The sequence below is a fragment of the Phragmites australis genome, chromosome 13 (assembly GCF_958298935.1).
Source record: "Phragmites australis chromosome 13, lpPhrAust1.1, whole genome shotgun sequence".
NCBI lineage: Eukaryota > Viridiplantae > Streptophyta > Magnoliopsida > Poales > Poaceae > Phragmites > Phragmites australis.
In genome coordinates this window covers 30,970,137-30,997,814 of record NC_084933.1, presented here as the reverse complement: position 1 = coordinate 30,997,814, position 27,678 = coordinate 30,970,137, and the positions used below count along the sequence as shown (strand labels likewise).

The 27,678-nt window shown below is 45.5% G+C and overlaps 1 protein-coding gene across 2 annotated transcripts; it reads right to left on the bottom strand.

The window, feature by feature from the left end:
• Nucleotides 1-315: 315 nt before the first annotated feature.
• Nucleotides 316-27,065, bottom strand: LOC133888156 (uncharacterized). Of its 2 annotated transcripts, XM_062328301.1 has the most exons (13): nt 26,500-27,062; nt 25,313-26,042; nt 12,578-18,564; nt 11,009-12,495; nt 10,637-10,900; nt 9,921-10,138; nt 8,689-8,960; nt 5,508-8,523; nt 5,302-5,434; nt 3,807-4,327; nt 2,793-3,704; nt 2,536-2,709; nt 316-594 (listed from the first exon to the last, which is right to left on the bottom strand). In XM_062328301.1, the coding sequence occupies exons 1-13, from the start codon at nt 26,835-26,837 to the stop codon at nt 397-399; spliced, it is 14,250 nt and encodes a 4,749-aa protein (XP_062184285.1). In that variant the 5' UTR covers nt 26,838-27,062; the 3' UTR covers nt 316-396. The 2 variants fall into 2 exon arrangements, with proteins under 2 accessions (XP_062184285.1, XP_062184286.1); XM_062328302.1 differs by lacking the exons at nt 316-594; nt 2,536-2,709; nt 2,793-3,704; nt 3,807-4,327; nt 5,302-5,434 and having other exon boundaries at nt 6,129-6,305; nt 6,400-8,523; nt 26,500-27,065.
• Nucleotides 27,066-27,678: the final 613 nt, after the last annotated feature.

Genomic DNA, 27,678 nt, shown 5'->3' with positions numbered 1-27,678 from the left:
GTTTAACGTTTATTCTATAAAAATATTATTTTTATTATTTCACCTGTGACGTACTTATATGTGTTAAACATCCTGAGTACATATAAACCACATCTGATTTTCTCCGTTAAAACCGGGTGTGATAGAGTAAAAAAGATTTTTTTTTTTTAAGAATCTGCACACTACAATGCATTGTGGCTGTACAAACTAGACTATATTTACACCCCTGCCTAGGGGCCATCTCAACTGTTTTCCATTTTTTGCAAATCATGAAAAGTGAGATGCATTTTTGCAATGCACAACCACCAGGCAGCCCAATACCATAACACATTCGTGTGAATAATGCAACTTGAATACCACACTAAATAATGTGGCAAGCTGAAGTGTACGGTTAGTCGGACCAAATGTCCAATACTTTCAAGGCCTGAATATTTTCATCATTCGGGATACCTGCGTCCGGCAAAATGGGCACCGTGAAACCGAACTAGAGCACCGGTTACATAAAACATGTCCGCATGGTATTATAGTCACGTTGACCTCAGCATTCAGGCAGATACGGCAAGACCATGCTGCCTTGGCAGCATCAGCTTCTCTAACAGCTCCCTCAGCCTTCTCCTGCAACGATGGTTTAAACAGTCTTCAGTGTCAACAATAGGCAACATATGCAAACAAATTAAGTGTATGTGAACTATAATATTGATTCGGCAGTTTATAAATGCCATGCAATGCAAAATATGAAGGCTGGTAATTTCCTTGAATATCAGGCAGCTCATAGAATCATAGTAATGGACAAATGAAATTTCCCCAGTCAGTGTGTGGACAAAGGAAATATCTAAATTCTGGTTGACAGCTTGAACCAATCTCATCTCACTCCTAAAAACATGAGCCGTCGATGACACACAGGCTGAAGAACGGGCCACATCCAATATGCTCAAGTCAGCGGTAGAAAATGTCTGAACTATTCAGTACCAGAACTCCATAAGTGTGAATATGGTAAGGACTTTTCCATCCAAACAGTGTTTTCCTCACTACTCAAATTCGTGAGTGTTGAAAAGAATAATGTGAATATGGTATTGATTTATCAATTAAAAAAACGTTGTACTATCTGCATTGTTATTCGAATTCAACAACGCAATATTCCATATTCTCTTAAGTAGATGTCAGTACAGCTTTTAAATCTGTTTTCAAACACGTAATTCTACGATTTTGAGGTGAATTCAACAACGCAATACTCCATATTCTCTTAAGTACATGTCAGTACAGCTTTTAAATTTGTTCTCAAACACATAATTCTATGATTTTGAGGTGATTTTACACCTTTGTTCTTATACAAACCCATCCATTGGTTACTCCATCAGTAACTAAACTTTATTTTGCCAACAAAATTATCTCACCAATGCCATTATCTAGTTTGCTGAAAAATTGGTCTCGGCCAACATGTACTCATTGGTGCTCATACCGTCGAAGCCTAATGCATGCACTAAGGCAATATGCATGTGGGAATGAATTGTGGTTCCTTTCATTAAGGTGTTCAATAAGGGTAATATTGTCTTTTAAAGACATGTCTAGGTTGTAGTGCAAGATCCTAGAATAACATCCATCTGGGAACGGAGGGTGGTATGATCTTGGGATCATTAGAGGAGATAAACACTGCCGAGAGGATAACCGGGCTACGTCGGCTGCTAGTGAAGGATTAGACTATTGGGTAGACTTAGATTAATTATTCTTTGCTTGATTACAAAAGATGGCATCCGTGTGTCTTATATAGGCCTAACTCTAACAACTTGACTAACAAATTCTAGATAGGATAAGAGCCTAACAAACCAATACATATACTAAATAATCCCTCCTAACCTCCCTGATCTCGTGCTACAGTATGGGACTGGGGCTGTTTGGTTCTCGTCCGCACAGGAAGCCAAGCCAAATTTTGACCGTGCCAAAACTGGGGTTGTGCCAAAATTTGGCCATGCCAAGTAGTGTTTGGTTTGAAGCAAGTCAAAATTTTGGCCAGCCAAAAATCAAGGCAGCCACTTTGGACATCAAAATCTTACCTAGTTTTGCTATAGAAAAAATTTGGCCAGCCAAATTTTTCTAGGTGCGGCCAAATTTTGGCCTTGAACCACACGGAAGCAAAATTTCCTAGGCGTGGCTAAATTTTGGCTTTGCTTCTTGGAGGCAAGAACCAAACAGCCCCTATGTATCTAATTTGTATATTCGATTATTCGTATTCGAACTTTTATATGGATTCATAAAAAAATCTGAGAATGTTCTAATTGGAATTCATTCATCTTAAACTATGGGTGCGAAAGTGGTATATGGCCAATATTCAAACCGTTTTCACCCCTAGCTCAAGTATAAGTATTAGTTAAGCAATGAAGCTCATCTCACATCAATCATCGTTAGTTAACAGTAAAGATCACAGGACACTGCATGTCTTGTAGCGAAGAATTGACTAACAGATATTCTTGATGCTACCGACAAAAAGTGAATTCAAGAGAACATGAAAAAGATTTATCTTGAACGAAATAACACGAAAATATATCAAAGTAGACAAACCTGCTCCACCAAGAGAGCAACTTGAGATTCTTTAAGCTGATCTTGCAAGGAAAGAGTAGTCTGGAGCAGTGTTTCCTTCTCGGCATCCATCCTTACTCCTGCAGCTGAAAGCATATCATGGACTGCTTGTACCAGTTCGGTTGAAGATACTTTGCCATATTCAAGCCCAGCAGCCTGTAAATAGTAAAACTAAAAGAATTAGGGCAAAAATCCAGCTTGAGAAAGTAGAAGTTGCAAAGTTGCATAACGAAACCAACCATATCCTCGGCGACTTCAGTTCTAGTGTTGATGGACAAGAGGCCCTCCTGTCCACCTTCTGCCACTCTACCACCATCCACTTGGAAAGGTTCAGAAGAGAGATCAGCCATTGAAACACTTTTAAATGAGTAAACCTGACTGGAAAGCAGCATGCTAGTCTCTCCAGGAGCTGTCTCCACTGGAAATCTGTAAAGTGTTTGGCCAGCTGAGGGCCTTACATCTTCGGGAACCCTACCATACCTGAGCTTTTCGCCCTCTTTACCTGTCTTCCATGCCACAATTTCTCCACTATAGAATGGTCTTAAAGGAAGGAATTGCACCTGCCGAGCATCTTGTGACAACAACTCTGCTCCCAGGGAAGCATCATACCTCCCTCCATGTGTTGAAACTCCAATGTCGGTACCCAGATGAAGTATTTTAAGGACTTCTTTCTCTGAGCCATCTGGGCATGCAAACATCGAAGCAATCGGCAAATTTACTGGTGCCCCTAATCTGCGACTGACAACAATTGCAATAACATCATGTATTGTCAAAAAACTTGGGGGCTCTGCAACTAGGATATAACCAGTAGATTTGTCAACAAAACAAATGCTTCGGTGCATTCCGTTGCTTGACCATTCAGGAATAGAAGGATGCTGGATGGTTCTTGTAACATCTTGGAGATTGGGAAGCAAGAGAAAGCGAGTATGGAGGCATTGAACCAACTGCAGATTCTGTGATATATCCTCCAGTATATGTTCTATCTGGACCAAAGTGAGGGCTTCAAATGAAGGGAAATGATTGGTTATGCTGATCATCACAATCCTTAATGCATCATGCAAAGATTTACTACACAGCTTCTGTTTTATTCTGTCTAGAGTAACTGAGCAAATGCTATTGACAACCTTAATTTCTTCTTTTCCATCAAGTTCCTGAAAAGAAATGGAAATTTAAGTTGTTTGAATAGAAAATAAGTTAAACTTACATCTACTTAAATGGAAAAAACGAAAAAGTCAGATATCAATATTGTATACCTCTACAATGACATCGGAGAGCTTTTTTATGCCCAAGCCCTTGCAAATGTTCTGAGGAAGATCTGGGTGAGCAAATCTTAGCCTCGATGTATTTATATTACTCAGTAATTGAGAACCATATGGGTCAACATACACACATGACACAGCAGAGACCAGCCTGCAGCCATCATCTGGTATTACTGAATCAAAAAACCCATCTGATCCATCTGAGGTATTTTGGTTGACTCCAGAACACATGAAGTCCAAGATTTCCATCACTGCACGGAGTTCATTTGGGTTCAAGCGCTGGTAGCCACACGCCTTTTGGATATCCAAAAGAAGTTCCCTTGCATAAGAATTTGTGAGGCTTTCCTGCATCCCAATTTCTCTAAGAAGGGCTACAAATGGAAGATACCGACTTGGTAGTTCAAAAGCAAAAGGTGACATGTTAATTGTCAGACGAGCAAAAAGTGATTTCACCGAGACTAAGCGGGTACCATTTGCAACTGGTATAAATGCCAGTTTCTGCAATTCTGTTTTTTCTGAAAAAGAATCAAAAGAATAGTTAGTTAATGACAGGTCTCTATTGCCAAAGCAACAAAAAAACTAATTCCGGTTTCTTTCTTATGGTTTCCTTTGTATAGAAAAAAATGAGACAATATATAGGCTCAAGATGATGTAGTATAATTTCATTATCAGAATTTTTGGCTATGTGGTTATGACTATTTAGCTCCACCATTCCAGGTCAGTTCAAAATGAAAACTGTTTCTAGGGCTTTTCCAAGTAACATGTCCCTAGTATACAATAAGATCAGTCTGAAATGCTTTCTTTTTCCAGATGCTGGTTGCCTAAACGATTAAGGTCAACAAGGGTCATGGTTTAACTTTTTCCCACATAACTCTGGAAAGAATATCATTAGGATTCGGAGGCTATTTCTCTTATAGCGTAACTACTGAGTATAGCATCTCCATTTTCTGAGTTCCAGTAAAAAAATAGCGAACCTCTACACTGGTTACTGCATTAAGAATCTGTCCAGATGTTTAGTTGGGACATTTATAGCACAACCTTTATTTGAATGCAATTGTTAAAACTCTCACATGGACCGCTTTACAAGGCTGACACTGAAGTCCATATGAATATAGTCCATCCAACCACAAAATGTTTGCGATCGCACTAAACATGTCCCTTTTGATTTACATAGCCCTCTATACATTAAGGATCAGAGTGAAATGTTTAAATTCTAATACGTTCGTACTCCAAAGTATTGAATCAAAGAACAAATGTTAGCTAGTATTTCCCCATAGCGCAAAGAAAAGAATAGCATTAGGATTTCAGAACAACAAAGTACAAGTGTAGAAACAAGTGCCTCCCAGTAAAAGAAAAGAACTAACTTTACTACTGGTAGTTTAAACTAAAGACAGTTCAAAGGTGAGGGAAGAACGAAATCCGCTCTTACAAAATGGCGACAAATGTAGGCATATACAAGTACAGGTAATCAGTTGTGCATTTGTGCTACCTGAGGAAGATATCGCTCCCCAAATTTTATCCAAGTATTGCAAGATCTGTAGAAAAGCATCTTCCACCGTCATTATCCCTCTTGAGGTTGGCCAGTGTGCTAGTGTGTCCTCACCATTGCCTCTCCCAACAATCTGTTTGATTTCACAGAGTTAAGGAACGGAATCATTTTGACATGACATATTTAGAGTATTGTATGATATTCACCTGCAAGTGCTTAAGAACTGTACAGAAGGCAGGAGGGCTCCTAAGCCGAAATGCTCCCCAAGAATATTCAGGAGGAACTATTGCTTGTTTGGTAAGAATTGGAGCAGAACTCCACGCTAATGACCAGTCTTTTGATAAGATAGCTTCATTATAAGAGGCAAGTACCCTTCTACCCCCTCTCTTACCACCAATACTTGGGAAACCTTTTTCAGCAGGCACAAATGCAATTTTGCCAATCTTTTCGCAAAAAACATTGTCATACAAAGTAGCAAAATTTGCAAAAATCACATTTACAACAGATTCTGCCAAAGAACATATCTCAAAAGGAATTTCATTTTTGTTATCTGAGAAGTCTGCCTCAAAGTCATCAGGATCTTCTAAAGATGACATAATATCATGACCCATAGTTTCTATTTTTGTTGCACACTGTACAATCATATCAGCCTCTGTTGATGTCCTTAGACCTGCTTTTCTGAGTATACCAAGCCAACCATCTGACATGAACCTTTCGGCAGGGAACTTACTTCTCTCCCCAGAGAATACTGAAGTCAGCAAGGCATCTGAAGGATCAAGTAATTCCTTTGGTTTGAAAAACTCTTTACCAAATTCATTTGCATTTGCCACAAATCTTGTATCCTTCAAGGTTTCTACTACAGCAGAATTCAGCTGCAGATCATTCCAGTTAGCATACAAGTAGGTCAAAATGTCTTCCTGCTCTTGAGTTGTTTTATTTTCAAATCCAGGCAACGCAAACTTCACTAGTATTTCTTGATCACTTAATTGTTCAACCCCCAAAGCCTGAAGAAACAAATTTGCATTAGATGAGCACGAAAGGCATCGGGCATCACTGGGGTGAAAGAATGATGTAGGAGAAAGAATGAAATGATCAGACCCCAACAGACTGGTGTATGTGCCTGTAATTGTCTTATACATTGGAAGTGTCCTCAAGACATCCAATTCTTCTCTCTGATACAAGTGGTTGTCGTTGCTAGATAATCTGAACTCTGAAACAAATAATCCAAACAGTCTATTACAGTCATCATTTGATAGACTAATTGGCGAAGGTAAATGGGCTACATTTTTTGCTGCAACCAACTTAGAAACAATTGTTTGTCCAAGAGTTCGACTATTCGAAGGAAACAAATTGCATATTGCACCACACTCTGGGAAAGAGGGATCGAAAATTGGTACATTCAACTGGTTAAGCAGAGCAGGTAACCATGGAAACTTTGAGTTCATTGCCTCAAATGCAGTATCAAGTACATTCTTCTGTTCTGCTTCTCCAGTATCATCTCTGGGGGGATCTGATGTATCAAGCTCTCCAGCTACATCATCGACAGACACACTAACTGTAATTGAATCATCAACTGGTGGCACAAATATTAGGTGGCATTCCTTCACACGGCAGAGAACTGGCTTGTCTAGATAAGCAGGAATTAAGGGCCAATCAGACAAAAGAGAAAGGTCACCATTCAAGGAACTAAATATTTTCCAGAAGCTTCTAATCCATTTGGGAGCTGGCCCAATAGTTGATGATTCAGCAGTATTATCCCAAGGAATCCATGAGGACTTCTTCTCTAGTGCAATATGTACCCAACGCTCATCAAGTATGCGCTTCAAATAACCTGATAATAAGCGAGGAGAAAAACCCTTCAACTTCAGAGGCCTGTGGATAACCTCAGTGGAAAGCAGCAGCGCCAAGAAGGGCTTTTCCAGGCATTTATAGTGGATAAAGTGATTCAGCAAAGGGCTCATCAGTAGCTGCTGCTCCTCATTGGCTATCCAGAGTTCCGTCATTCCCAGCCTTGTTAGACATTTTGTTGATGTTGGAAATGGAACACCTTTGAGCTCAGTGACGATGGATGACAACACATTATTTTCAGCAGCTTGAGTCCTGTGGGATGCTGGACCACTGGTTTTGCTCATATCCTCAACAACCCCCTTGCCAAAGTCGTATAGGGCTTTACCAAAGTATGTCATAATTTCAAGTGCATCACCTCCAGAAGTACCTGGAGTCTGAGAGCTTGAACGGTAAGACACTGCGCTGCTTGAAGATGGAATAGAATGTGAACTGGAAGAATTCATGGTTTCAAAATGTTGACTGTTAACCCATGATTCGTCAGGTATATTAAGATCTGAGAAGCGGTCCGGGTCCATATCTGAGAAGCAATATTCAAGAACATCTATATATGTTTCGATAGATCGAGGTAAAATGGATGAAGAAACTTTTAGTAGATCCCGAACCATTTTAGGCCTGATCTCTCTTATGGTAACTCCAACTGCCTGAATTTCACTAACCAACTCCCATGGTACAGAAAAAACAGGATAGTGCTCTTTAATGAAACTACAAACACTAGCAGATGGCAGATTATCATCATCTCTGTTCTCTGAGTGGGATAAGAACATACCCTCGTCCACTTTAACAAGATTTCCCCGGTAAAGCTGCCAAACGGGAAGATCAGCTAACCGCAGGTAGAAAGGTCTTATCACTTGCTCTATCAAGGATTGCCAATCTGCTTTAGATGCTCTAGGTGAATTTAAATTGGTTACAGTAGAATCATGCCCAGTGAATGAAGTTGGATACTGCTTTGATCTTGGCCAGAAAGAGTATACCCTATCACCATATGTCTGTAATATAGTACTCACAGACTCTGCAGATCTTGGTTCGATAGCAGAAGATAGAGGGTCCTTTTTAAGCTTTTGGAATTCTAGAACCATCTCAACATATGAATCGCGCACGCATAGCACAAGTTCCTTATTCCATGCTTCAACCAATATGTCTCTGTCCTTTTTAAGTTCCGGCAGAGATGAATCACATGTGCTGCCAAAAATGTAGCGCCCACCACTATGTCTCACAAGGAAATGACCTAGAGTTGTCACCGGCATGCTTATAGACCCAGACAGTGGTAAGGGAGATAATATACAGCTGGATGGAGGTATATTGGTCGATACTCCATTTCGAGATATGTGCGCTGCTACTCCAGCAACAGGGGTTAGATTATAGGCAAGATACCGCCTAAAACAGAAATTAATCAGCATGCATTATGGCAAAGATCCTTCAATCAGCACGTAAGTTTAGAACCATTTGTTGAAGTTCTTTGGAAAAGTTGAAAGTAGATAAAGCAAGTGGGACTCAAAAGTAGAAAAAGGTTATGAGCTATAGGCTCTGAAAGAGGCTTACCTATCAAGAGCCATATTTCGTGTTTGACCTGATCCAAGGCAAAGGGCAACAATCCACTTGTCAATATAACTGCAGCCAGTCTCAATAACATGCACATCTATAGCTTGCATTTTAATAGCTGCACTTGCACTTGCAAATATTCTGGATATTTGAAACTTCCTCCATTTCTTTTCCGAAAATGGGTTCCTCAAAGAAGCAACTGATGGGTCAACAAGTACAGAATAGTTCAGGGTTGGCTGAGAGGCCCCGACCTCCCATGTTGATAAAGATACCTGTTTGAAATCACAGTGGCAGCGCTTTAGGCATCAGAAGATCTTGTGTGAATTTTTCAAGACCACTTTTCAAAATCATCCAAATATCCAATAAAGCTTCCGCGCCACTGTTCTGAACAGCTGATGCATCTCTAACGTAAGTATAGCTATCTTAAAATTTGAAATGTCAGACAACTTTGTTTAGACGTCATAAAACACCTTACAACAAATTAATCTAACTCCAGAAAACACTGAAACAACATACATTGAAAGTGCTATTGCACTTTTGCAACAGCGTTATAGATTCAAGTTCTTAGTCCATAGTAAATGTTTTCCCTTTTTTAGACTATAACATTTAACCCTAGATGGTGAATAAAAGTCATTGGATACTGAATATCTTCCAATAGAGCTTTGAAAGGAACTGTCAGTTAAGCAGTTTACTATGCATTATCCAGATAGCACAAAAGCATTGCAAGGTGGCAGAAGTATTCAGCAATCTCAGATTGATCTTCAGCACAACACTCCAACCCACCCACCCACCCCCAAAAAAAAAAGGAAAAAGAAAGAAAGAAAGGAAAGCAACACAAACTCTTTTTTATTCCCCCAAGAGACAAAGGGAAAAGAAGAAGAAGATCAGATTCATAACAATGGAACAAGTGACTAAATGTAATATATAGAAGGGGAAGGCATATGGAAGATAAGATCCAAAAAAAAGTGCTTGTTTTGAGATATCAACGCAGGTGAAGTATAAACAAACCTCCTCATAGAGGACTTATATATACATTATACAAAAGTGTCTTATTGTAATTACAGTGCATCAATGTGGTTAAAGGATGAAATCCCATGGTACAGTTTACCAATTATGAGTGTGGAAACCAAATGGGTTACAGTTTGAAGAGGAAAGCCTGAACAGAAAACAAAAATGTGTAGAGTTACTGCTTACTGGTGAAAGGTTTACAGTCTGTCACAAATTATCCTTACCTGAACGATTGACCTCAGGAACAGGAGAGTACTGGATGGATTCTGCGTAAATCGATCAAAAATCTGCTTTACACTATTGCAACCTGCTTCAAGTTCTTTGAGACATTTTGATGATAAAGGCATTCGAATAACTGTGGAGTTTGCAGTAGATAATGAAGCATCCTGTGTAACACGCATTGGAAGGAACTGATCATGAAACCTCTCAACCAAATCATTTCCTGAAAAGCCAATAACACTTTAAGGACTTCATCCAGAATAGATACTATACAAGGACTTGATCCAAAACGTTAGACAACAATTCACCGATACTAGAGAAGCGCATCACCGTATACTTCGCAAATTCAAATGTTGCTAAACAGGCACACTACAGTTAAAATAATGAGCTATTGCATAGTCACAAATAAAAGATCTAGCAGACTTGGAGTAGCAAATGTTCGAACACAGCGCAGAAATAAGATCTAGCAGATTTCATTTGACTTTGCCTAGAGCTTGCTTTGGACATTTCGAATGCACTGTGTCAATTGATAAACAACCATAATGTAAAATTCCAACCTTTTTTTATATATATTTCAACCTGACGGAAGGAAATGATCACAACTTGAGAAGGGTATGTTTTTACAGTCAAAAAGAATCTACACATCATGTGAAGCAGGCACAACAGAAAACAAATTGTGATGCAGTTTAGTGTAAATAAATTGAGCAATCATAATCTGCACCTATCAAAGAGAAGAATCTGGCTGATGAGGTAGTAGTGGAAGTCGCACCACCAGTCAAACCCAAGGGATCAAAGATGTAAAAATAGCCACCAGAAAGAACAGTCAATGTATCACACACAAAATAACTGCTAAGAAGTCCCAATCCATAGTTAAGAATGTTTCCCCTCAATTTCCAGGGAGGTGGAAGTTGGAGGGTGCAAATTTCTTCTCGGGTCATTATGGTTCCTTCAAAGACCACCGTCAATGACGAACCCTGGAAGTCACCTATAAATGATTTTTTTCAAAAGAAAATCATTAAGCAAAATCACATGTTCATTGGAAAAAGAAAAATATTAGTAAAATACTAGCCTAGGGGGATAGTTTCTAGCATACCTAGATTCTGCTGCAGTAAAGACTGCTTGGGATGTTCTCTTTTATCATAGATGAGATGCACTTTCTTTGCATTGCAATAGTCCGCTAGCTCTATAAGGTCAAACAAAAGAAAGTCACTCTCACCATACAAAGCCAACAATTCACTTATTTTAGCATATTCCGTGCATGGCAAATCCCTCATTAACTCGTCATCTAACAATGATGATCCGCGAAGAGATCGTACCCCAAGCCTACTAGCTAGATCATTGCCAATACTAAGATGCACGAAATTCTTTAATGTAGGATCAGCATTCATCCAGGGTGCATCATTATAGACAAGGTTTCTAGCAGGTGCCAGAACCCCAAATGAATCTGGAATCACCAATGAGTTGAGTAACACATCAGGCGCTTGACTGTCAGGGTAACAATCAATAAATGCTTCCAATACACGGTGAACAAAACTCAGTTGCTCTGTAGACAATGGCACTCCTTTGACATCACCTTGTAAACGACGAAGCACATTCAGATAGTCCATTGCATCAAATGTCTGCCTCACACCCAACTCTAAGAGTAACTTTTTAAACTCTGACAGTTCAGATGGAACTGCATAAAGATAGGGGTGATATTTTACAGGTGAGTCAAAAGCAAGTGCCTGTGGTGGCACAAACCTATCCCCTATATAAACCCATGGAAGTCCATCCAGATTCTCTTTTAGAATGTTGGCATCAGTAGTGCCAATAATATCTTGCAATTTTGAGTAGATTAGTTGAACCTCCTTTTGCAGGATAGTGTCAATGTCTGCGTTCGCAGAAAACATCGTGAGTTCATCGTATGACTTGGAGAGCTCAACTAACTGGGAAGATAAAATGTTCACATTTGGTGGGTCACACCAACCAAGTTTTCTTTGCAGATACATGGAACAGGAATCAGCATTAAGAATCCGCATTTTTGATGAAACAAGCCACATCTGTGATTTTGGCCTTGTCATAACTGGAGGTGCTACATTATCTTCAGAAATGAACCATGGAAGTCCTTTGAGCAATGGTGCAACATGGACTGGACACCAAGAAATGTTTTTCAGCTCTGACCAAAACTCATCTTCTGGTATATCATAATCAAAGTTCGAGAACAAAGATATACTAGCTCGGTCACTTGGGTCACATCCACCCCCATTATTCTCTGATTCCAAATTTTCACCAATTTCAGATGCTTCCGGATTCTCATTTATATTGAAGGCTTCTCTGTCCTCCACGTTTGCAGTCTTGAATTCAAGAACATTTAGATAGGTAAGTAGCTTTTGCCCATGCGCAAATCCATCATCTTGTCCTGAACTGTGCACCAGTGAAACTGACATCGCCATGTCAAGCAAAGTACTAAAACCCAAATTTCTTTTCAACCCAAAACTAGCCAACAATTCAATTACTTCAGAAGTCATGAACTTTTCTGAAGGAAAGAAGGTTTCTTTGTGCAGCAACTCATGTAACTCAGGCACACGAGGATCATAAAGCCTGAAAGGGAAACCGGTATTACTTCTTTGTAGTAAATACACATTAGCGCATATCAGAGAGAGAGAGAGAGAGAGAGACTGACCTGGAGGGCTGGACCCATGCTCCATTGGCAGCCAAGACAAAAGGGGTCTCATATAATGCCGCTCTCATTGAATTGTCATTTTCTATCAACAGTTTCACATCACGAATAATTGCTGAAATAACAGCTGGCTGGGATAGAAACTCTGACATTCGAGGAAGCACATGCTCCTTGTAAAATTCAGCCTTTTGAGGTTCCCTTATATCAAAGTACGATACCAAAATTGACTTCTCCTTTGCAGATTCAGTTCTTATAAAACTTTCATTCAACAGATCTTCGTGCACACCTTCTGCTTTAAGCCATTTTCTAGGATTTGTCAAGTTGACAAACTCTCTAGATTTATAAGATTCAAATATAGGAAGGTTCTTGATTGTATTCATATGGGAAGAGGTGATCTGATTTCCTGAAAACCACTTTGACTGGAAAATAAAACTGCGGAGTTCATGTGTTTCTGCCAATGAAGTGTTCGCGAACAATTCCTTAATATCCTGGAAATTAGAAGCAACAGACTGCACAGCATTCAAAACACCAGCTGCTGTGGATTCCTGAACAAAATTTGCTAACTGGGGGTGTTCTATCTGCAGATCAGGTCGCAGAAAGAAGCATCCCAGTTTCTGAAGCAATGAGTACATATTTTCACTCCATCCCTCATCTCTTATAACATTTGAAGCATTGCCAAGTTGCACAGCCTTCCCATCTACAAGAGGTAGTATAGGCCACTTTGCAAATATTGAAATATCTTCACATGAATGCCTCAAAAAATTCCATAGTGACATCATCCACTCCACACTTGGCTGACCTTGCTGCTCTGGGAACCAAGATAACTGCTTAGCATGTTGCCATTCAGGTGGCAAGATCCTAGGCAACAGCTCGAGAAGAAAATTGCATGTGAATAAATACATGTTTGAGCATGCAGAATAAGCTATGTCATACAACTTCTTCAAAACATCATCTGGTAAAGAGTTGTCAACAACAAGATGTGGTAAGGAGTCCTTAAGAAGGTCAAATTCTATTTGTGAAGTAAAGAATATTCTTTCGCCCTCCCCTCGCTTGTTGAATGTTGTGAATGATCCATTTGCCAAAGGAAGAAGAGGTAAGCCTTGCAATTTATCCGAAAAGGAAGGATCTCCCATATCACTCAAACAATACTCTAGAACAAGTATAGCCTCTTCTCTGCTTCTGAAGCCACGCTTCCGTCGGATCAACAAATTCCTCAGCAAATGAGGATTTAGTAGATGAACAGATGGATATGCATCGATGAAGCTATCAACTATTGGCTTGGATACAGATACCATGGGCAAACCAGCTTGGGAGAGAACTTCTGCCAGCTCCATTGCCTTTGAGAAACTGAAATCTGGAAAAATAGCTTGCCTTGTTGAAACCCAGTGACCACCTCGAGCTTTTGTATACAAAACATTTAGTCCAAGTTCTGCAATAGATACATAAAGCTTCCTCACCATGGAAGACCATGGTTCCACACCTACAGCACTAGGCCAAAATGACAGAAACAGGTCAGAGGGACCAAGCTCTTCTGCAATCGCTCCAAGTAGGTGGCCATAAGCAGGAGCAACAACATCTTCAAGCAGAGCAAGATTCCATTCTGATCGTACTTTTCCTCCTCCAGCCATGTCATTTCCAATCCAGATATCCCTTCGATTTGAAGATAGTTCAAAATAAGCATTTACATGCACAGGTATGCTAGTATTGATTGGTAGAGGAAGGAAGCAGAAGGCTCGACCCTCAAAAATTTTCCTGTCCCGAGAAGATTCAAGATCTAGATTTGTGAAAACCAAATTGTCATGGCTGACTTCAGCTTCCGCAGACAGTTCTTTTGTATCATCTACAGTCACTGAATGCAGATATGCAGCAACGGATGCCCAGGGAACAAAGAAGTGAGATTTACTACCAGAGGCGGTTGACAACTTTCTAGCATGACCCCCACCTATACACTCAGCTAAGATCCATAAATGCGCCAAGTGTGCAGTAGGGTTTTGCTCAAGAATAGCGACCTTCTGACAACTCCAGGGCAAATCATTGTCTTTAGTCTTATTCAACTTACTAAAAAATTGATTTCTATCCATTCCTAATGACTGATTTCCATGTATAAATTCAAGCATTGTATTAAGCTCATGAGGTTCTTTAGCTATCCGAGAGTTATTATGCTTTGAGACACAATGAACAAGTCGCATCTCCTGACTGTTGTTCTCCTTGACATATAGGGTTATCTTTTTAACATTACGGAGAAAAAGTAGAGCCTCAGATACAACTTCTGAGAATGAAGAGAAAAGCATTTCTACATCTTGTGGTGCATATTGTTCTCGCTTTATTTGACTTCTAGAAGCAGCAACTTCATTCCTGAGAGGAAATCGAAAGAGTGTACCTGGAAATGGCTGTTGCAAATTGCAACCGAAGTGTAAGAATGGGGTGAACTGATCAGGAAACTGTTCTAAGATCCTTCGTCCTACAAACTTTATCCTTAAACCTGGATGAGACGGAGATATTCCTGGCAAATAACAGGCATGTGGATCAAACATGACAATATTCTCACCAGAAACAAATCCAGGAATGTCTGTGAAGTGATATACACAATTGAAGCCAAGACCAAACCTTCCAATTGCAAAAGGTTTCTCAAGTTTGCTATCTTGACCTATTCGTGAGATGGCATAAAGGTCCTGTGGACTAAAAACTGAGTCATTAAAGCAGTAGAGAGCAGGCCCTTGCCATTCAGCCATTTCAGGTGAGAGAATGGATGAAGTACCATACTGAGTCTTATCCAGCAAAAACACAACCTCAGAGGCCTTAGCATCTTCTGCGTTCTGCACCAACTCAAAGAGAATTCCAGGGCCATCTGCATACATCTCAACAATGTGCTTGAGTCGTGTAGTCAAGTCTTCATGCTGTCCAAAAGCCTCAGCAACCCCTGACAAACTCAAATTCATTGAATCGGAACTCTCAGCAAGTAAGAGGCGGCGAAGAGAGCGGACACCAAGCCTTTCTGCCACATCATTAGAAATGTTACCATGGACAAAATTGTGAACATACTTCTTCGAGCCTAAAGCAATGCTTGATGCACTCCCAGTGATGTCATGACCGAAATCAAGTAGCCAAGGAGCATCATTAAATACAAGTTCAGATGATAGACAGAGCCTAGCTGAAGAATCAGGTAGATATATTTGTGTTTGATGGTCCTGAAACCGGAACTCAGCCAGATGCTGCACAACCAAGACAGCCGTTCTTAGTTCTTCAGCTTCAAGTGAAGCTGAAGCTTTCCTTATGGCCATTCTACTGAGAATACTGGCATAATCCACAGGGTGCAGGTGCTCCTTTATGCCAAGCTCCAAGAACAAGTCCTTGAACACTGCTAAATCAATTGGAACAACACGAATGTATGGCGCCAGGTGAAGGTGGCCACTTAAAACAACTTCATCGACTTTTGCAAATCCATCCCCCACCCAAATCCATCTGCAGCCCTCTAGAACCACTTTCACAATATCCATTTCATCAGAACCAATCAAGTTTGTCAGCAGAGAATAAATCTTAGGCATCACCAAAGCTAACTCTTGCCGAAGGACTTGATCAGTCACAATCTCATTGTTCTTGCCCAGTTCAAGCAGTTGAGCTGCAATCACACTTCCAGATGGAGGAGACAACCAACCTAAGCTGTACGACAATGCTGATGAAGTGCATTCACCATCGAGGATACGTGAGCTAGCAGAAACAATCCACATATCTTCCTGCATTCTTACTTGCTTAGGTGGAGCAATCATTGATGATACTGAAGGCCATGGCAAAGCTGGACTTGGTGAAGTAACCAACACAGGACACCAACAAATCATTCTCAAGTCAATCCAGAACTTTTCAAGATCAAATTCCCCAGATTTATCACGAGGCCTGAGAGCAGTGGTAACTTTAGCTAGCATGTTTACCCTCTTCCGACCATCAGATGGTTTATTTACATACCATTTGTGAGCATGGACTTCAAGATATGAAAGAAGCACCCTACCTCTTGAATGAGCCTTCTGCTGATCTATGTTCACGAGTGAGTCAATTTGCCGAGCACTTTGTATTATGGTATCAGTAGAAACAGAAGTTCTAAGCCCCAAGCAAAGCAGCATATCAAGAACATCTGGATTTTGAAATAAGCCATGGGGAAAACAATCTGATTCCTGGAGAAGAATATAGAGTTCTTCCACCCGAGGATCATAAAGAGATTGTGGGCTTTTCAAGGTCCCATTGATAGTGGGAACAAATCTAAGGGCTTTCAAAGCTACCTTGAACATTGGATCCTCCAAGGACAGCTGAGGCAGATCTTGTAAGATAGTTAATAAAACTGAATCTCGCAACTCTGTTTGCAGCTTGTCTAATCTATTCAGAACATACCTCCGGTAGAAGATTGATTTCGGCATGCGTTCAACACCATAATATCTCATTATGATATCTTCGTCACTTGGGCATATAGAGAAGATAAAGTCGGCATTGAGTAAGTGGTCAGGAACACCAAGAGGTGGCAGATACTTTCTTGAACTGAATAAATCTGAGAAGCCATACGAACTGGGAGAACCCCCATCAAATACCCTAAAGATTGGCAATTTTTTGCATTGATTTATGCTCATGTCAGAAAGGCAGACACCTAAGTACCATTTTGGGTCCAGAAGAAACTGGTACAGTTCACTTTTCTCACCAGGAGTGATGCGTTGGAACAGAGGTTGCAAATCAACACCCTCCAATGAGACAATCCCAAAGATTGCATGAAGAACTCCAGTTGCATCGTCATCATACACATAATGAGACAATTGTTGATGCTCACTTAAATATTCGGTATCTAGTATCTTGCAACCTAGCTTTGCCAGGAGTCCGTTCATCAAACTAGACAGTGATTCTGTTTTAATTAATTTTGATCCTGTAGATGCTCTGTGAAGGTGCCCAGAAGTAGATGGCAGTATAGGCCAATCACTAAACAAATCAAGGTCGTAAGAGCGTTGCCCAATATACCGCCAAAAAAGTTTAAACCAGGCTGCTGTAGGGGATGACCCACCCAATCCCGTGTTCCAGGGAACTTGATTTATATGCTTCCATGCAGGAGGAAATAGCCTGGGGAAGAGCTGAAGAAAGATTGGGCCATCGATGAGTGTAATGTTTGCCCGAGAGTTACTGGCTATCTGATACATCTTGTCAAGTAGAACAGGGGAGATACTTCTGTCAACTATTCTATCACCAACTTCGGACAGAAGCTCATATTCTATGTCATCACAGACATAATAATGGTCCTCTTGGGAACTCTCAGAAAAAATCCCAAACTGCATATTTGCTAGTGGAATCAGTGGGAGGCCATTCATGCATTTACCAATATCAGCACTGTCAAGATCAATAATGCAGTATTCCAGTAATACTAACTTATGAGATTTTCCTAGCATAGCAAGTTTCCCAAAATCCTGGAGAAAATGCCTCACTATAGCAGGACTTACTAATTTGAGCATAGCCTTCGTATAAAATTTTGAAAACATATCAGCAATTGCATTAGGTAGGCGAACAATAGGCATGGCTAACAACACAAAAGCCTCATTAAGATCATTGCTTCTGGAGAAGCCCTCGTCATGAAGCAAAGCATCAGCTGATGATATCCAGGTCCCACCTTCGATCTCTGAATGCAATACTGGAGAGGTGTAAATAACCTTGTAAATTTGTTCCACGAGAATACTCCAGGGCTCCTCGTATAAACCAGTTGGCCATAAGGAATAATATGATGTTGTGGAATCCAAAAGCATCCGCAATTCAAGGAGCAGTTCTCTGAACAATGGAGCAACAACATCTTCTAACAATAGCCTGTTCCAGTCAGAGCGAAGCTTACCACCCCTGTCCATGTCAGCTCCATACCAAATGTCACGTCGGTTGGATGAAACTTCAAAATAACCATTGACATGCACAGATAGCCCAGTCCTTACTGGCAAAGGAAGAAAACAGAATGCATGGCCCTGTCTGAGAATAGTATCCTGTAAAATTCAGCAATTACCATAAAGTAACCACAACAAACACTAAGAGACGAAAAATAAAACACTTCGAACTGATGCATTAATTTACATAGAAGTTGTGCTATAACATGAAGTTCGATTAACAACAACAATCGGGCATACATTTTGCAGTTCAAGATATTATGAATTACAATTGAATCTAGGTAGTCTAAAGACTTTGTTGAACCCCTAAAAAATAGAAAAATATATGGAACCCCTCTTTTAAGACAGGGACGCCCTTGTTGGTGTGAATTTTTTTAATAACCACCAGCACAACAATAGGCAGGGCCCAGCTGTTGCCACAAATTGAACATAGTATGTTAGTCGCTGAATTCTTACTCTTGGTAGTAGCTGAATTCTTACTCTCATCGAGAGAGGATGACACTAGGAGTTGGGGCAATTTTTCTGGTTTATTTCTCACACAAATGCCATGCCAACCTGAGGGGTTGGGGATACATATTTATAGGCTGCTAGCCAGCCAAGCATATGCTAAGATGTTGTCCTAGATGCTAAGATGCTGTCCTAGATGCTGTCATAGCTGTCTTAGATGCTAAGATGCTGTCCTAGATACTGTCCTAGCTGTCCTAGATGCTAAGATGCTGTCCTAGATGCTGTCCTAGCTGTCCTAGATGCTGTAGCCCTAGAAAGGACCACAAAGACCAGCCAAAGATCATCTGAAGCAGCCCCACAAAGACCATATGCAGCACAGAGACGCAGTACAGAGACGCAGCACAGAGACTTATCCCATTATTCTCCCCCTAAGTCTTGTGCATCGTCTTGTGGGAAAGTTGAACCATCCCGGTTCTGGAGCAGAGCTCAAGGAACTTGATCCTCCCAAGAGGCGTGGTAAGCAGGTCCGCGAGCTGGTCCTTGGTGTTGATGTAGCTCGCCTTGATGCTCCCTTCCTCCAAACAGCCTCGGATGAAGTGGTACCTCACCCGGATGTGCTTACTCCGTTCATGGAAAACGGGGTTCTTTGCCAGGGCCAGAGCGGACTTGCTGTCCATCCTGAGCTCCACCGCTCTAGTGTCTCTGCCGAGGAGATCACCAAGCAGTCGAGCGAGCCAGAGCGCCTGAGTTGAAGCGGTGGAGGCCGCTATGTACTCGGCCTCGCAGCTGGACAGGGCCACCACCTGCTGCTTGACCGACTGCCAGCTAACGAGGCACTTGCCGAGGAGGAAGAGGATCCCGCTCGTGCTCTTGCTGGTGTCGATGTCGCCGGCGTGGTCACTGTCGCTGTACCCGACGAAATGTGCCGCCCCAGGGCACCTAGGGTAGTAGAGGCCATGGTCGAGAGTCCCCGCAACGTAGCGGATGATTCTCTTCACAGCCTGCTGGTGCTCCGTCGTCGGTCGCTGCATGAACCGACTGACGTAGCCGACGGAGAATGCCAAGTCCGGCCGTGTGTGGGCGAGGTAGCGAAGGCTCCCCACAAGACGCCGGTACTGCGTAGCGTCCACCTCCTCCGTCGTGCTGTCGCGGCTCAGCTTCAGCCTCTCCTCCATCGGAGTGAGAGCTGGGTTGCAGTCGGTGAGCCCAGCTAGCTCAACGACGCGCTTGGCGTAGGCGGTCTGTCGAAGCGTGATCCCGGAGTCATCCTGGTGCACCTCGATTCCCAGGTAGAAGGAGAGAGGCCCCAGGTCACTCATCTGGAAAGTGGCCTTCATCTCTTCCTTGAATGCCGCCACCTCCGCATCCTTGGTGCCGGTGATCACCAAGTCGTCGACGTAGACACCCACCAGCAGAGCATTTCCTCCACTGCCCCGTCGGTAGATGGCCGCCTCGTGCGGGCTTTGCTCGAAGCCCATCCCCTTTAGCGTGGAATCCAACTTGGCATTCCACGCCCTCGGCGCCTGCCGCAAGCCGTAGAGGGCCTTGCGCAGGCGGAGCACCTTGCCCTCCTTGCCGGGGATCGCAAATCCCGGCGGCTGGTGCACGTAGACCTCCTCCTTCAAGTCGCCGTTAAGGAACGCCGACTTGACGTCCATGTGATGAACACGCCAGCCCTCCTGGGCAGCTAGCGCAAAGAGGAGTCGCACGGACTCCATTCGTGCCACGGGAGCGAAGGCGTCGTCGAAGTCGACCCCCTCCTGTTGCACGAAGCCTCGTGCCACCAAGCGAGCCTTGTGCTTGACGATGGTGCCGGCTTCATCCCTCTTCAGCTTGTACACCCACTTAAGGGTGATCGCGCGGTGACCACGAGGAAGGTCAGCAAGCTCCCAGGTGCGGTTCTTCTCAACCGCATCCATCTCCAACTGCATCGCGGCGTGCCATGCCGCGTGTCTCTCGGCCTCTGCAAACGACCGAGGCTCGCCGTTGTCACACGCAAGATGCAACTGCGCCTCCAGGTCGTGAGGCACCAGTCCCGGCACCGGCTGGTCGCCGAGAAGGTTCTCTATCGTACGGTACCGCAACGGCTCGCCGTCGTGGTACGCGTCGATGCGCTCCTCGTCGTGAGAGAGCGGAGTAGCGAGCTCAACCGGGCTGTGCTCGACACGAGCTGGTGTTGGAGTAGACGTGCCCGGAGAGGTGCCTGTCGGTGCTGGTGCTAGCTGTGGTGGAGCCAGCGAAGAACTCATCGCAGCCGAGGTCCTGGCTGGAGAGTGTGGTGCTGTCGGAGTAGCAGGCGCCGGGGTCGGTGAAGGCTCGGGGACTGGGGTAGACGTGCTCGTCGAAGAAGAGCTGCCTACTCCCCCAGCTTCCTCGAAGTGGACGTACTCGACAGTGAAGTCGTCGTACGTTGGAGCAGAGCCGTCGTCCACCGCCTTGTCCCACGCCCATCCTCGCCCTTCGTTGAACACAACGTCGCGCGCCGTGCGCACACGCTGTGTCTTCGGGTCGAGGATGCGGTAGGCCTTCGAGCCCTCCGCGTAGCCGATGAACACTCCCGGAGTGCTCCTGTCGTCGAGCTTGCTGATGTGGCCAAGCTCCTTGGCGAACGCGAGGCAGCCGAAGACTCGCAAGTGGGAGACCGCCGGCTTGCGCCCATGCCAAGCCTCGTACGGCGTCCTGCCGTCGAGCACCTTGGTAGGCGAGCGGTTGAGGATGTAGACGGCCGACACCACCGCCTCTCCCCAGAAGACAGCCGGCATCCCCCTCTGTTTGAGAAGGGCCCGAGCCATCCCCACAACCGTCTGGTTGCGTCGCTCGACGACGCCGTTCTGCTGCGGGCTGTACGGCGCGGAGTAGTGGCGCTGAATGCCCTTATCAGCGCAGTACGACGCGAATTCAGCCGCCGTGAATTCGCCGCCGTTGTCGGTGCGCAGCATGCGCAGCTTGCGGCCGCACTCCGCCTCTGCAGCAGCCTGCGCACGCCTGATGGCGTCCGCAGCCTCTCCCTTGTTGCCGAGGACCATCACCCACATGTAGCGGGAGAGGTCGTCGACAAGCAGCAGGAAGTAGCGTCGTCCTCCCGGTGTGGCCGGTGTCACCGGACCACACAAGTCCCCGTGCACAAGCTCGAGCCTCTCCTTGGCTCGAAAGCTCACCTGCTGGGGAAAGGGGAGTCGCCTCTGCTTCGTCAATACGCAGACGTCGCAGAGCTGCTCCACATGGTCGAGGCACGGCAGGCCTCGCACCATCTCCGTGGCACTGAGCCGCTTCAGGGCCTCGAAGTGAAGGTGCCCGAAGCGCTCGTGCCACTGCCACGCCTCGTCATCCCGACAAGTAGCGAGACAGAGGGGTTGTGCCACCTGCACGTTAAGGATGTAGAGTCGATTTGCGCTTCTGGTTACCTTGGCAAGAAGGCGACGACGGCGATCCCAAATCCTCATGACTCCATCCTTAACCACCACGCGCGAACCGTTCTCATCCAGCTATCCCAAGCTGATGATAGAGTTCCTCAACGCGGGGATGTAGTAGACTCCGGTGAGCAGCCTGTGCTCACCAGACACGGCGGTGAAGACGACGGAGCCGACGCCCTTGATCTCCACGCCGGAGGCATCCCCAAACTTGACGGAGCCTCGGACGCTAGAGTCAAGCTCGGTGAAGAACTCCCGTCGACCGGTCATGTGATGGGTGGCGCCGGTGTCGAGGCACCACCCGTCAGTCTTGTCGTTGCCGCAGCCGTCACCGAGGAGGGCGTGTGCTTTTGGCTCGTCAAGGTGGAGGAGAGCCGTTGCGGCCGGTGCCGCTGGAGGTAGCTCGATGCTTGCATGTGCCATGAACAGAGCCGGCTCCTCCTCCTCCGCCTGTGCGACATGGGCCTGGCCGCGTCGTGGCTGTCGACAGTCCTTGGCCCAATGGCCAAGCTGGCCGCAGTTGCGGCAGGTGTCGTCTCGTGCTGGCTTGTACTTGCCAGCGGCGCCGCCCTGGGCGCCTCCGCGGGCATCACCCTCGGCACGTCCTCGCACCCCGGCCTGGGCGTCTCTGCGCGCCTTGCGCGGCTTGCCACGCTTGCGGCCGCCTGTAGCGGAAGAAGGCTCCCCCTTCTTCCGGTCACCTTGGCAGGCAGTCCACTGCTCCCGAGTGAGAAGGAGCTTCCCGCCAGTGGTGATGGGCCCCGAGAGAGAGTGTGGCTCATCGCTGTCGACGACCTTGAGTCGACCTATCGCCTCCTCGATCGACATCGTGGAGAGATCCAGCAGGGACTCGATCGAGCGAGCCATCTGCTTGTACTTCTCGGGGACGCAACGGAAGAGCTTTTCGACAGCTCTCTCCTCGCCGTAGGTGTCATCGCCGAACTGCACCATCTTCTGCAACAGAGTGTTGAGACGGAGAGCAAAGTCATCAACGTCCTCACCTGGCTTGAAGGTCAGGTTCTCCCACTCCTTGCGAAGTGCCTGCAGTGTGGACTTGCGGGCGCGGTCGCTGCCGATGCGTGCCGCAGCGATGGCGTCCCAAGCCTCCTTGGCAGTCTGCTTTGCTTATTGGTAAGCGAGAACTGCATCTCGGACGGGACTGCAGCGATGAGGGCATCCAGCGCCCGTCGATCCTGGTCGTAGTCGACGTCGCCGTACCGGACTGCCTCCCACATGTGCCGCACCTGGAGCTTTACCCTCATCACCGCAGCCCACTCGACATAGTTGGTCTTAGTGAGGGTAGGCCACCCACCGCCAGGGCCGACGTCCCTGACAACAGCCTGGAGCCCGTGGTAACCACGGTACCGATCCGGGGAGAGAGAGCCACGCTGCCTGTGAAGGCCGCGCTCTCCATCGGCCCGTCCGCCACCGTTGCCGTGCTCGCCCCCTCCAGGAGCGCCACCGCCGTGCTCGCCTCCTCCAGGGGCGCCACCGCCGTGCGCGCCTCCTCCAGGGGCGCCACCGCCGTGCGCGCCTCCTCCAGGAGCGCTGCCGACGCGTCCGCGTCTGTCTGGGCTGCCGCCGCGCTCGTGGGCGTGCGCGGCTGCCCACTGCGCCGCCCGCGCTCGCGCTGCCTCCCTCCCCAGCAACTCGAGGTCCGCGTCGACGCTGTCGTCAGCAGAAACGGAGCTGCTGATGCTGCCGCGCAGAGCCTCGACCTCTGCTGCCGCCGCACGCGCTGCATCCGCCGCCGCCGCTGCTTCCGCCTCCGCTCTGACTGCTGCCAGCTCCGCCGCTGCCAGCCTCGACGCCCTTGCCGCCGCCGCAGCGGTCTCTGCCGCCACTCGCTCGCGTTCCTCTGCCGCGGCAAGTTCGGCCTCCTGCTGACGCCGCGTGCTCGAGGCGACCGAGCGCTGAGACTGCCCTGCGGACATGACGCGCTACCCGGGGGCTGCTGCGTGGGGAGAGGGCTGCTTCAGACGAGCTGCTGCTCGTCTGCGCAGAGGGAGAGAAGTGAGCAGGAGCGGCCGGAGCTGCTGCTGCTCCCAGCTGGGGCTGTTGCGCGGCTGGAAAAGGAGGTGAGCAGGAGATGCTCAGGCTACAGGATACTACGGCTCTGATACCACTTGTTAGTCGCTGAATTCTTACTCTTGGTAGTAGCTGAATTTCTACTCTCATCGAGAGAGGATGACACTAGGAGTTGGGGCAATTTTTCTGGTTTATTTCTCACACAAATGCCATGCCAACCTGAGGGGTTGGGGATACATATTTATAGGCTGCTAGCCAGCCAAGTATATGCTAAAATGCTGTCCTAGATGCTAAGATGCTGTCCTAGATACTGTCCTAGCTGTCCTAGATGCTAAGATGCTGTCCTAGATGCTGTCCTAGCTGTACTAGATGCTGTAGCCCTAGAAAGGACCACAAAGACCAGCCAAGGACCATCTGAAGCAGCCCCACAAAGACCATATGCAGCACAGAGACGCAGTACAGAGACGCAGCACAGAGACTTATCCCATCATAGTAACCATGAAGGCAACTGTTCACTGATGACCACTACATTAGTCTAGTTCACTAACCCAAAGAATACCTATGACTCGACACGTTGGGCCCATCACATACCCTTCTTGCCAGTTTCCACAAGTGAAAAATTAGATGAAAGTAAATAATGTTTACACTTTACAACCACATTTCATTCCGTTAATTAAGAACCACAAAGATAGTTGCATGATTACGTGCATGAATAGTTGTTGCTACAGTCATGAACCAACGGCAGAAACATACTGAAGAAAGAGAAACTATTCCTAAGTAACGACACAGAAACTTTGTGGCTAATTAAACTTATTTTTTCCAGAGAACATGCAAGAGACTTGCGCTATTTGCATTAGGAGGAAAAGGTGTTCTGGATGCAGACCAAGCCCAAAAGTTACCTAAACAGCCTGGCAACCTAAGTCAATACTGGAGATGCAAAATGAAAATGAGTCAGGAATTACCTCAGGACCAGTATTGGAAATGCAAGCAGCGACAGAAGCCCAAGGCAGTAGGTGAAGATCATATTCTTTGGCAGCTGTGGTTGCAAAAATACCAATTCTACTTAATGTAGATGCCATTCCTTGTACGACGAAATAGGTATAGCTCTTTTTCTCAAACTTCTTGCCCAAGAATGCCTCTGATACAAAATCCACCGAGAAGGAGTCTAACTTTTGCTTAGAGGATTCAGCAAAAGCGCCAGAGAACCTGATGAGGGCTTGGCGATGCCAGGACAGATTTTCATCTTGTGATGCTAAGGAGCAAGAGTATACCATTTTTGGCTCAGTCATACCAGGTTCCCATACATACATCTCAAGTGATAGGACATTTTTAAGGAAAAGCAAATTATATACAGCTTCTTCATACAGTTGAGCAAAAAGAGATAAAATGTCATCTTCAGTGTATGACTGTCTTGATAGACGACTTGAAGATGCTTGCTCAGCACTCCTCAAAGGAAAACGAAACAAAGTTCCCTGAAATGATGCTTTCATGTCGCAGCCAAATGCACAATAGGGTGAAAGCTGATCATTGTACATTGTAATTGCTGAAGAACTGACATAGTCTATGCGCTTTCCAGGATTTGCTGCTGACACGTTTGGAAGATAAGCACCCTGGGGATCGAATAGGACTACATACTTGCCACTCACGAATGATGGCAAATCAGTCAAGTGGTACACTGAGTTAAAACCAACCCTGCAGAAACATAATTGTGTTTTGTGCTTCAGAAGATTTCCGGATAATAAATTACTAACTGATCCAATCAAAAGCATGGACATTAGTTTTTACAATTATAAGAATAAAACATAATCAGCCGTAATGCTTCAGGCAGGAGGCTAAATAACATTGCAACGCGAATGGAAAGGGCAGAACTTGAAATGAGTCGGAGAACAACGGCAGTAGATAAAACACATGACATTCATTCATTGGAGACTGTTACCTATTCTCTCCTTAGCTAGGATATCGATGCATTCCCTAATCAATCCCCAATGATCCCCCGTCAAAATAGCTAACACGTTGTAATGGTCATGGCGTCATGACCACAAGCAAGCAACTAAACACACACCAGTGCAATATTACCAGTTGGGAAGCTTAGCACTGCAAGTTACAACTCCAAACAAGCTCGCCATGAGAATGAGATAGGAGAGCCTACCCGAAGCGGCCAGTTTTCCATGTCTGTGAGACCTTCCTGCTGTCTCCAATGCGGGAGATGCTGGCGAAGTCCTCGTCGGTGAACACCGCGTCGTTGTAGGCGAGCAGCGCGGGCCCCTGCCACTGCGCGAGCGCGGGCGCGAGCAGCGACGCCTCGCCGTGCGATCGGCGGTCGAGGCAGAGGCGGACGCGCGAGGCGCCGGCGTCGTCGGCGTTCTGGATGAGCTCCCGCAGCGCGGTGGTGCCCTCCGGGTAGTTGGCGAGCACCTCGCGGATGCGCCGCGTGAGGTCCACGCGCTGCCCGAAGTCCTCCAGGAGCGTCCCGCCGCCCCGATCCATGGCGGTGGCGGGCGGCCCGTGAGGCGCCGATCGAAGCTACCGCGCCATTCCGGAAGCGAGGAGGGAGGAGGCTCGGATTTGGGAGGGAGGATTCTGAGGAGGGAGAAGAGATGGGAAGGGTTTGGCTCACCGATTTGGGCGTGCTGGTGCTGCCTCCGTGGTGCGGAGGTTGGTTTGGTTGGTCTCCCGGAGTTTTTTTTTTTTTTTTTTTGGGTCTCCCGGTGATTTGACTCTGCCTTTTCGCCGTGTTTCTTCTTGGAAAGGAAGCGAGAATGGGGATTGCGGGAGCGGCCGAGACCCGCGGCCGCTGCTACCGGCTGCCGGGTGGGACCCATGTGCCAGGGAGGACGCGACCGTACCAGAAGAATTGTGGGCCTGGGCCGTGTCGATGGTTTCTTTTCCCTTTTTTTTTGAGAGGGCGGGTGTAGTGGGCTGACAGCATGGCAAGTGCGAGTGTGGGCCCACCAACGTTCGTAATATGCGACGGCCCATTTCGGTACTGTCCCTTTTTTTTCTGTGTTTTAGGTATGCTAACCGCTCTCGAAAGAAGCTTTTACAAAACTCTTTCAGGAAAATTTATGCATTTTTATGAACAGTTGTTTTTTGTTTGGAAACATACCTAAACAGGACCGTTAAAAGTATGGACCGAATGGTACTTTTAGTTCCACGTGGCATAATTGTTCTGGTGGAAGGTATGTTTCACATATAAATATGTTTGTTTTTTTTGGTGAAGTGAACATTAACTATATAGATAAGTAGTGAACAATTACAAACATTGAAAAATAAACGTGTCTAAGTTAAGGGTTAATGTGGTCACTGGAGACCAAACCTGGATGTTGGT